The 11,843-nt window shown below is 38.7% G+C and overlaps 1 protein-coding gene across 1 annotated transcript in view; it reads right to left on the bottom strand.

Annotated features, from left to right (window-relative positions):
- Positions 1–344: 344 nt before the first annotated feature.
- The window catches only part of LOC107850762 (developmentally-regulated G-protein 3), a 28,202-nt gene continuing 16,703 nt past the window's right edge, over positions 345–11,843 (bottom strand). The window contains exons 6-10 of the mRNA XM_016695504.2: positions 9,090–9,199; positions 8,704–9,003; positions 1,785–1,976; positions 860–911; positions 345–750 (exon numbers count right to left, since the gene is read on the bottom strand). Of these exons, the coding sequence (XP_016550990.1) occupies positions 700–750; positions 860–911; positions 1,785–1,976; positions 8,704–9,003; positions 9,090–9,199 (705 nt within the window). The 3' untranslated portion in view covers positions 345–699. The remainder of the gene's footprint in view (positions 751–859; positions 912–1,784; positions 1,977–8,703; positions 9,004–9,089; positions 9,200–11,843) is intronic.

Raw genomic sequence — 11,843 nt, 5'->3', positions numbered from 1 at the left:
GACAAATGGCTAAGTACAAATAGAAATAAGTACAAGGATCCAATAGTCCATTTTGCCTTTTTTTATGCTAGATACTAAATAAACACAACCTTCACACAGAGGTAATAATTGAAATGGAAGCAGTACTGCGCAGATTTGACAGTCATAAGGCGTTCAGGTGAATTGAAATCTTGCAATTATTTGCTAACCAGCATATTCTGAAATTTGAGGAAAACCTTGATCCAGGTTGCATCGCATATGACAATGAGATCCAAACTAGATTTTGGAATCCTATTCCTAAATTCTTTTTCCCCAAGCATGGCGATTTGTAGTTTAGTAATGCAGATTTTGAAGACAGATCCGCGTAAAATCTTCAAAAATACAAAGTTCTAATGGAAAATTTTAACTCCAGTACAATGATGCAAGAACCAACAAAAGTTTCTGTTTTTAACTACCACCAAATGCTCCTTGGGGCCGACTTAAGATGATACTTAAGATGATACATAAGATGACTAGCCTGCAAGCATGTAGAGTCACCATATAGCTCAGTGTGTGCCAACATACACACCAAGCTGTACTTTGTTCAAACTAGATCTACCTACCGGAAAAAGAAAAACAAAACCAAGCTCTGCAGACTAGGACAGACCTCAACATGCGATAAAGACCTTTAGAGCTAGAGAGATGCATCAACTGCAGCCAATCAAGATAAAATTTTGGCAATCACACCTTCTTGATGATTTGGACGACGTCTTCATCTTCTAGTTCATGTTCCTGGTTCAGAACAAGAGTAAAGACCGGTATCCTGATTGCAGAAAACCAAGGGACAAGGGACAAAGAAACCAGATAAAATGTATAAAACAAGTAGCTCTGTAGAATTTACCTTGCCCACCCTCTGAGGTTTGTGTTTTGCACTTGAACCCCAAACCAGGGCACTGCAGCAACCAAGGCAAATGTTTGTTAAAGAAGATGGATAATGTTTAAACGATACCATACCTAAAAGTTATCATTCTATGACAAACTTTATGAAATCAATGATACGAAGCCAATGGAAAAAGGTTCTCAAGGACGAACCACATTACGCATGCAAGTTAGAATAAAACTAAAGCTAAAATGACGATTCCCAGCTCCCAGGTGCAGGCACTGATGATAAAAGATTCAACCAAATGGACAAGAACACACAGGCTATTTTAGAACTTGAATGTAATTCTTTTTTATTTAACCGTCATCCAATTATTTCTTTTTCTGAAAGCAAACTTCGAGGAAATATCAACTGCCCTCCGCTAATATTTGACAAATGTAGTCCTGTTCTCATCATTAAAGAAAACCAAACACAGAAGGAGAATGGAAATGAGAGTTACAGCCACAAGCTCAATAAGCATCTATCTGGTTAGCAATATCCTGTTCCTAGCTCAAGAAGCATTTTAGCTATTTTTTTTAAGAGAATGATAACAATACATTTTAGCAGTATTTTGAGTTCAATTTTTTAAAGGATGTTAGGCAAGGTGTCAAGAGTTGCAATGTCCTGTTCTCCATATCATTGCTATATTTGTGCCATGGGAGGGACGTCCTTTTCTTTCAAGATGGTGGTTCACAAACGAGAGCTCACGTACTTTTTCCTCAAATTTATGCATAACCGTCCCTTGACAAGCTTACTATGCCCTCCTCATGTCTCGTTTAGGATTCCCTTTCCCTTTCACTGTAAAGAAGGATGCCATTCTTAAACCATCCTATTGACAGAACATACAAAAGGTACTTTTCATTCCATTATGAGAAAACAGGAGGAGAATTTCAAAGGAAAAACATACTATTTGAATTGTTTAACCATATCCTTGTGAATTCTGTCGCAGAAGTCTTCCACTGTCCTCTTCTTTGATGATAAAATAACTGGATCCTCATAGTCTGGATTCATTCCCTTCGGCTTTGTGTATATACGGGTTAGACTAAGATATTCCCAAATCTTCTCCAGCAGGCCATCAAGATTCCATTCCAAATGAGCACTAGAAATCATACAAAAAGCATTTTACAATAATATCCTTATGTTCTAAGGGAAAAGAGAAGACATTAACTAAAATGATTCCAGCAAAGTACTACATTGTAAACAAAGTAATTTGAGTAGAATCTTAAATTCCGTGTCTTTAAGCCAGAAAGAAACAATGTTGTTGGAACAGTCAAGGCTAGAAAAGTAGCATAACGTCACTTGCCAGTAAGTGAAAGCAGATTAGATCTCTACTAAGGTCGTAGAAGCTCGGATACCATGTAAAAAGTTAGAAAACTCATTTGAATCTGAGTGTAACTTATAACAATATATATAATAGCAGCTTCTTATATGAGAGTATTAGCAATATATACAATATGGTAAGTAGTTGTTCTTTACTATCAGAGTAAGTCATCTTCTACTATATACTACAACGATGATAAAACTGCTGCTTTAGCATATGAAGATAATGTAACTTCGTTTCTTAGTTTCAGATAGGATAGAAGCAGTTATCTATTAGTAGTTGTCAATAGTTATCTATAGTAGTTATCTACAGCAGTAACTGCTTATTTCTTAGCTTAAATAGGAAAATCTGGTAGAATTCTGAAGATAGAAGAAAAATATTATCATCGTCTTTACATATGGAGATTTGTCCACTCCATATGGACTTGGTTATTGGTTAGTATAGTGTTTAAGATCATTGCATTTTTTTTAACCAGTAATATTTCCTTCTCTATCTCTTCTGCATCCTAGTTTCTATCATTGGTACCAGAGAAAGGTTGATCTGTCATGTTTAACACACGGGCTAACGCTTTCCATAGCGAACCTATCATGTCGACTCCTGATCAGATCAGCCAACAACTAACAACTGACTACTATAGAAGCAAAATTGGAAGCCATGGATGCTTTGGCTGCTGATGTGGCTGCATTAAAAACACAAAACAGTGTGAATCAACGAGGAAAATCTAAAGTTTTACCGGAAGAAGGTGAGATTGATAGCACTTGGAAGCATCAAGGAACTTATCGGTGTGCTCACACAAAGATGGAATTTCCGAAGTATGAGGGGGGAGATCCTAGAGGTTGGATTCTAAAAGCGGAGAAATATTTTAAAAATTATCAAACACCTGATGATTGTAAGTAGGGGTGGCAAAATGGATAAATTATAGGGTTATCCATCCGTTTTATCCATGTTAAATAAGTTGGTTATCCAACCCATTTAATAATGGATCAAATATGGGTCAACCCATATTATCCATTCTAAAATATGGATAACCCATGGGTATCTACCAATTACACTCTCCTTAAAGTATGACGTATGTGAAGATGTAGCAACCTCTAAAGTATATTTATTAAGGGTGTGTTTGGAATGAAGAAAAATATTTTCAATTTATTTTTTAAAATAGAAAATATTTTTCATTTTAAAAATTTTTATTTTCTTAATTTTTTTTACAAAATTGACCTTTTTCATTTAAATTATTTGAACCACCCTTTTCTTCTTTTTTCATTTTTTCTTTTTAGTTTCTCTCTCTCTATTCTATTTCTAACTTTTATTTCTCATTCTTCTTTGTTTCTCATTTTTGTACTTCCCCCCCTCTTTTACTAGTTTGATTTTTTTCTATACAAATACAAATGATAAATTTGACATTCAAATACTAACGATACATTTCTATAAATGATACAGGCATATTTGTATATTTTAGAATCAAGTAAATACAATTAATTAATATACTTGTTTGTGTATAATACAAATGATAAAATATACATATTCACGTCTAAACTATTCAAATACAAATAATAAATTTATTTGAAGTAAATAGTATGATACAAATAAAAATAAAACACAACAACAACAACAACAAACGAGAGGAAAAAATGTCAAAAAAATAAATAAAATGAAAAAAAGAATAAACGAAACAAAGAAAAAAAGAAAAAGAAAAAGAAAATACAACAAAAAATGACAAAAAGCAAATAATAAAACAAAAAAAAAAGATGAAAATGGAAAAGAAAAATGAGGAACGATGAAAAGAAAAAAAAAAGAAAAAAAGAAAAATGAAAAAGAAAAAAAGAAAAAAGAGCGGGAAAAGAAAAAAATGAAAGAGATAGAGAGAAAATCAATGGAGAAATAAAGGAGAGAGATTATGAATTGTATTTAATTAGCAAGAGAGGCTATGGATTGTAATTAATCAAAACTTAGTCTAAATTAAATAATTAGAATCATATCTTTGCTAAGCCATGTAGTTTTTCTTGTAATATAAGAGTACTTTTGTCTTTACATAATAAGAAGTAATGGATAATATGGATATCTGTATTATCCACTGGGTTTATTCATATCAAATATGGGTCGGATGGATATTTTATCCATTTTCGACCTGCCCATATCCGACTCGACTCGCCCGTTTGCCATCCCTAATTGTAAGGTTGATGTGACTTCAATGTCTTTGGAAGGAGATGCACTAGATCTTTTGCTTGGATCAAGAGTGTGAGAACCATCTATTACTGGGATGAATTGGTTAAAGTAATGCAAGAAAATTACGGACCCGCCGAGTTTCAAACTCCAGATGAACACCTGTGTGGAATCCAACAGACTGGATAAGTGTTCGAGTATAGGCAAGAATTTGCAAAACGGGCAGCCCGTGTGCAAAACTGGCTAGAACAATGTCAGCTTAGAGTTTCCTTAGAGGGCTCAAAGAAGACCTTCACGTGGAACTAGGATTCACAAGCCTCGATCTGTGTACAAGGCAACGAGTCTGGCTTTAGAATATGCAGAAAAACATGGACCAAATCGGTTCAGTAAGGTAACCGATTGGCCTTCTATATCACGGCCTTCATCAATTGGAACTTCCTCTCCAACGGCTCAAGAATCCTTTAATTACACCCTTTTCAACAATCATCTCTTTCAAACATTCACCCTCTAAATTCTGAACAACAAATTCGACGAGAAAAAGGCCTATGCTATCGTTATGGAGACAAGTTTGCCCCAGGTCATCGCTGCAAACCTGGAAAGTTTGCATATTTAGAGTTGATCTTATGGAGTTAATGTAAGAGGAGAACACACAGTCTCCTTCTTTTCGCCTTGAGGACAAGGCGATTTTTCAGGGGGAATGCACTGATAAGACTGCTACTTTAGCATGTGAAGATAATGTAACTTAGTTTCTTAGTTTCAGATAGGAGAAACAGTTATCTATTAGTAGTTGTCAGTAGTTATCTATAGTAGTTATCTACAGCAGTAACTGCTTATGTCTTAGTTTAAAAAAAGGAGAATCTGGTAGAATTCTGAGGATAGAAGAAAAATATTATCATTGTCTTAATATCTAGAGAATTGTCCACTCCATATAGACTTAGTTGTTGGTTAGTATAGTGTTTAAGATACTTGCATTTTTTTTAACCACTAATATTTCCTTCTCTATCTCTTATGCATCCTAGTTTCTATCATTCAATACCCAGTGTAATCAAGTAATCTTCTTCTAGAAAAATACAATCATCTACTATTCTCTTACTAAAGTTCAAAGAATCTAGATATGTTGTAAATCTAGAAATATAATGAAATATAATTCCATTAATCTGCCGGGATTGTAAGGTCATTCCGAGTGAGAACCTTTCGATCCAGCACAGGCTTCTGGTGATGGACCAGGGTTTAAAAAGGATAGGAAGAGAAGAGATGGGGAGGGCGAACCTAGGATAAAGTGGCGTGTCTTGACGCCGGTGAGTGCGATAGAGATAGGAGAGAAGGTGGCGGAGATTGGGATGTGGGAGTGTAGGGGGGACGTGGATGATATGTGGGATAGGGGGGCTAGGTGCATCAAGGAGACGGCTAGAGAGGTGTTAGGTGTATCGAGGGGCAGAGCTGGTCAGCGTTGGGGGGACTGGTGGTGAAATGAAGAAGTTAAGAAGAAAGTGGAAACTAAGAAGGGGGCGTATGCTAAGTTAGTAGAGAGTAAGGTTGAAGAGGATAAACGGGTAAATAGGGAGGAGTACAAGTTAGCTAGGAGAGAGGCCAAGTTAGCAGTTACGGCTGCAAAGACGACAGCGTTTAAGAGCTTGTATGAGAGGTTAGAAGAGAGGCGAGGAAAAAAAGTTGTTTAGGCTAGCTAAGGCTAGGGAGAGGAAGGGGCGGGACCTTGACCAAGTGAAGTGTATTAAGTGGGAGGATGGTAGTATGCTGGTGAAGGACGGGCATATTAAGAGAAGATGGCAATCGTATTTTCATTGTCTCTTGAACGATGAGGGGGACAGGGACATTGTGTTAGGGAGTTGGAGCACTTAGAAAGGTGTCGTGATTTCAGCTATTGTAGGCGTTTTAAGGTGGAGGAGGTCAGCGAGGCTATTCGCAAGATGCGGAGGGGTAGGGCGACGGGGCCGGACGAGATTCCTGTGGATTTTTGGAAGTTTGCAGGCGGGGCTGGTGTAAGGTGGTTGACCTTATTTAACGGCATCTTTAAGACTGCGAATATGCGAGAGGCTTGGAGATGGAGTACCATGATTCCTTTATATAAGAACAAGGGTGACATCCAAAGTTGCACCAACTATAGGGGTATTAAGTTATTGAGTAACACGATGAAGATTTGGGAGAGAGTGGTCGAGCAGGGTTGAGGAGGATAGTGTCTATTTCGGAGAATCAGTTTGGATTTATGTTCGAGCGCTCGACGATGGAGGCAATTCATCTGGTGTGGTGCGGAGACTGGTGGAGCAGTATAGAGAAAGGAAGAAGGACCTGCACATGGTGTTTATCGACTTGGAGAAGGCATACGAGAAAGTCTCTAGGGAGGTGCTTTGGAGATGCTTGGAGGTGAGTGGGGCCCCGATGGCGTACATTAGATCGATTAAGGACATGTATGAAGGAGCAAAGACAAGTAAGGACGGCGGGAGGAGATTTAGAGCATTTCTCAGTTTTAACGGGGTTGCATCACGGATCGACTCTTAACCCGTTTTTGTTCGCGGTAGTGATGGATGTGTTGACGCGACGTATTCAAGGTGAAGTGCCTTGGTGTATGCTTTTTGCAGATGATGTAGTTTTGATTGATGAGACGCTGGGAGGTGTTAATGATAAATTGGAGGTTTGGAGATAAACTTTTGGGTCTAAAGGGTTCAGGTTGAGTAGGAGCAAGACTGAGTATACGGAATGCAAGTTTAATGACTTGAGGCAGGAGGACGACGAGGTAGTGAGGTTGGGTTCCCAGGTTGTTTGTAGGAGGGATAGTTTTAAGTATCTCGAGTCGATGATTCAGGAGAATGGTAAGATTGATGAGGATATCTCCCATCGTATTGGGGCAAGATGGATGAAGTGGAGGCTCGCCTCGGGAGAGTTGTGTGATAAGAAGGTGCCGCCCAAACTAAAAAGCACATTCTACAGAATGGCAGTCCGGTCGGCCATGTTGTACGGAGTAGGGTGTTGGCCAGTCAAGAACTCTCATGTTCAAAAATTAAAGGTAGCGGAAATGCGGATGTTGCGTTGGATGTGTGGGCTTACTAGGGGTGATAGGGTTAGGAATAAGACTGTCCGTGAGAAGGTTGGAGTGGCTTCGGTGGAGGACAATGCGAGAAGTTCGGCTGAGATGGTTTGGGCATGTGATGAGGAGGGGCACGGATGCCCCAGTTCGTAGGTGTGAGATGCTAGCTTTGGGTGGTTTCAGGAGTAGTAAGCCGAAGAAGTATTGGAGAGAGGTGATTAGACGTGACATGAAGCAGTTACAGCTTACCGAAAACATGACCTTAGATAGGAAGGTGTGGAGGACACGTATTAGGATAGAAGGCTAGTGCATGTGGGAGGGCTGGGGTGGGGGGTGCATTTGGTACGTTGGTGTAGGGTATTATTGTGTGGGTGTCTTAGTTCTGTTGTGCCATCTTGTTTCGTGCTTTTATTATGAATTTGTTTATTATTTTTCGTCTTGAGCGGGGGGTCTATCGAAAACAACCTTGCTACTTCTCCGGAGGTAGTGGTATGGACTGCGTACATCTTACCCTCCCCAGACCCCACTGTGTGGGAATACATTGGGGTTTGTTGTTGTTGCTATGATTCCTTCTGAATTTTGACAGATGTGATGAGAGAAAGTCAGAGTAACCTCACAGAAATGTAAATGTAAAAAGAGTGAGATGGTTGTAAAACACAAGCATCTAATGTATAGAACACTCAGATCAATCCGTAACTTTTGTAAGCAATCCTTGACCCTAAATTCATGAAGTTCAATCGCCAAGCCTACGCTGTGATGGTACCAATCCAATCTCCTTAAAAGATCTAGCCAGTTAAACACCTACGTGTTGGTTTACTGTACGGTGCAGTTGAACCGATGTTTAGTAGAACAACTGGTTCAACTACACACGTTAGTTTTCTCGTATTGAATAACTGTAATTGCAATGTAATATTTGCCAGCAAAAAGAAACCTAAGTCTGACCATACTGGAAACTCGAAAAGAAAAAAAATTGACTTGAAATAGGGTCAACTAAAATGGGAAAAACCATGTGCAGCTCAAATGCTAATGGAGGGAATAAAGTGGCATATGCAGAGCTAACCAGGATTTTACCAATATAATGGATTATGATCACTGATTAATGTTAATCTTCAAGAATCTCTAAATTTTATTAAAGAAGTGCATATTTCCGATAGAATCCATCAAAAAATATTAAAGTGCACATTTCTATTAGGCAGTCATGAATTTCATTCAACTTTAGGCCTCTATATGTTGTTAGCCATGAAACTTCTGTAAATGATGGATGAAAGGTGAAAAAAGAAATTTAAAACAATGGATAACTACCTGATTGGACAATAATGCGGAAGTTTATCCAGAATCTCCAGCTCTTCCATTGTGATTTGATCAATTTTGTTCACAACATAGATGCAAGGCGTGTATACTCGACTGCCTTCAATGACATCAATAAGGTCATCAGCGGTTGCATCATACCTAAGATGAACATCAGCATTATGTATTCTGTATTCGCTGCATATGGCCTTCACAGTGTCGAGGTCCAAATGGGTATTCGTAACTGTTGACGTCAAATTAATCCCACCCTTCTCTTTCTTCCTGAATGTCATATTTGGTGGTTCCTTGTTCAACCTAAAAAGGGAGAAGCACCAAGAATCGAGAATCAACTGGGGGAAAGCAGACTACACAAGGCGAACACAAGCATAACAGTGTATTACCTAATGCCAAATCCCTCGAGCTCTTTCTCTATGAGACGTTTGTGAGTGATTGGTTTTATTGCATCGAGGACAATAAGTATACAATTGCATGTCCTGGCAGTACTGATAACCTGTATTTATCATCAATCACAAGGTAAACCATACTAAGCTCACCAACTAGCTTAATAACAAAAGAGATGAAAGTGGAGGACTCAAGATTTTATGTCATACAGCAATAGTCACGATCACACAGCATTATATTAGACCTACTTACAAGAGTAAAGAAGAACAGAGGGATTTCAGGGGAACTTTGCTGGCCATGATATGGTGTATTTAGTTGGTATGTAGAGCTAAATGTTTGGGTCCTTGTTTTTCCTTGTTAGAATATGAGTAGGAATAGGAATAGTATACAAAATCCTACTTGAAAAAGGATTGTATTGTAGTGTCTATAAATAGGGTGTCAATGTAATTATGTAGACAACAATTCAAATAATATTTTCTCTATTATTTCTCACATGGTATCAGGGCATTGGTGAGAAAATTCCGGGAAAAAGAAATATCAGTCACCGTGTGTCAATTTTCGGTGACTGTTTGAGTCATTATCTGTGTGGGTTGTGCGCAAAATACAACACCACCAAGGGGATCGGAAAGCTTAGGCGACAAAAACCCAATCGAAACCACCGGAAAGTCCCCGCAACGCGCTCCCACGCGCTTGCCGGAGTTCAGCAATATCTGTCACGTGCCGGCGCGTGAACCATTCTCCGGTCGAATTTTTCGGCTTTCTCTTTTCTGTTGGGGTTGCCCAGCTACTCCGACCTCCAACCAGTTTTTGTTTTTTAGTTTCAGCCAAGTTTCTCAGATTTCGATTGTCGGAACCCTAATTCCGGCGACTTTATTTTTTCCAAACGACTGGACACTATTTTTTTAGATTCCAGCAATATAATTTCTAATCTTTTACTTGGTGTCCTATGATTAAATCTGAGCCCTTAATGAGGAGATCAGAAAATCAAACGTCACAGTAAATGAAGAATCGATGAGGGGAAGGTCGATTTGGAAGATCTCGTCCTAGGTGTAGTTATTGAAAAGGCTTGAACATACTCGTGGCGTATGTTATTCTCGACCTAAGTGTAGTTATTGTAATAAGCTTGGACATACTCGTGGAATATGTTATTCTTTGCATGATCAACCACCTAAAAATGCTCATGTTGCTCAGTCTAACACCACATCGATGGGTGTATTTATCTGACAATGAATATAATGAATATCTTCAGTATCGAGCAAGTAAGCATATATCCCTACCAATAGCCTCAACGGCACAATCTCCTACCTTTGGATCATGGGTTGTGGACTCAGGTGCTTCTGATCATACTTCTGGTGACAAATCACTTCTGTCTAATATTGTTTGTTCACAATCTCTTCCTGCTATTACTTTAGCCAATGAAATCCGAACAAAGCCAAAAGGAGTTGGACAAGCCAAGCCCTATCTTCTGTCACTCTAGACTCTGTTCTTTATGTCCCCGGTTGTCCTTTTAATTTTGCATCTATTAGTCGTTTGACACATACCCTTCATTGTAGTATAACTTTTTTTATGATTCTTTTCTAATGCAGGACCGCAAAACGGGACAGAAGATTGACATAGGACATGAATCACAAGGCCTTTACCATCTTACCTTTTCAAATTTCTTCACAACATGCTCCGTTACAGACCCTCCCGACCTTATTCACAAACGTTTGGGACATCCGAGTCTATCCAAGCTACAAAAGATGGTGTCTAGTTTGTCTAGTTTATCCACATCAGATTGTGAGTCGTGTCGACTTGGGAAACACACTCGTGGTACACACTCAATTGTGAGTATTGAGAGTCGTTCAGAGTATTTTCTCATTAGTTTATTCTGATATTTAGGGTCCTAGTAAAGTCAGTTCACCCTTAGGATTTCGTTACTTTGTTACTTTCATTGATGATTTATTGAGATGTACTTGATGAAAGATTGTTCAAATCATTTTTTATATTCAGAAGTTTTTGTGCTGAAATACAAAACCAATTTGGTGTTTCTATTAATGCTTTTCGTAGTGATAAAGCCTTAGAATACTTATCCTCCCAGTTTCAGGAGTTTTTGACTCATCAAAAAATCATTCACCAAACATCATGCCCATATACCCCTCAGCAGAACGGTATAACAAAAAGGAAAAATAGGCATCTCATTGAGACTTCTCGCACTTTTCTCATTGAATCCCATGTTCCGCTGTGTTTTTGGGGCGATGCAATCTTCTCATCTTGCTATCTCATTAACAGAATGCCATTATCTTCGATCCAGAATCGGGGTCCCCATTCCATATTATTTCATCAATCACATCTCTACCCTATCCCCCCTCGTGTTTTTGGGAGCACATGTTTTGTTCATAACTTAGCCCCAGAAAAAGATAAATTAGCCCCCCATGCTCTCAAATGTATCTTCCTTGGTTACTCTCGAGTTCAACCTTACTATACATCTTCTGATCTTGATATCTCTGATGTTTTACCCATACATCCCGTCTTATCCACACCAATCTTTGAGGAATCTACGGTTACTTCTCCATCTCCAGCTGCAGTGCCACCATTTTTGACGTATCACCACCGCCCGTGTCCAGCATTAGTCCCAGTCCCAAATGATTTATGTCATGCGCCTGACGCTTCCCCTATTGTGGACCTGCCTCCTCCTAGCCAATCAGTTGCACTTAAAAAAGGTATAAGATCCACTCGTAATGCTAACCCACATCACACTTTCTTGAGTTATC

This window comes from Capsicum annuum, chromosome 12 (genome assembly GCF_002878395.1).
Source record: "Capsicum annuum cultivar UCD-10X-F1 chromosome 12, UCD10Xv1.1, whole genome shotgun sequence".
NCBI lineage: Eukaryota > Viridiplantae > Streptophyta > Magnoliopsida > Solanales > Solanaceae > Capsicum > Capsicum annuum.
The sequence above is the reverse complement of the archived record's forward strand: the minus strand, read 5'-3'. Positions and strand labels throughout refer to the sequence as shown.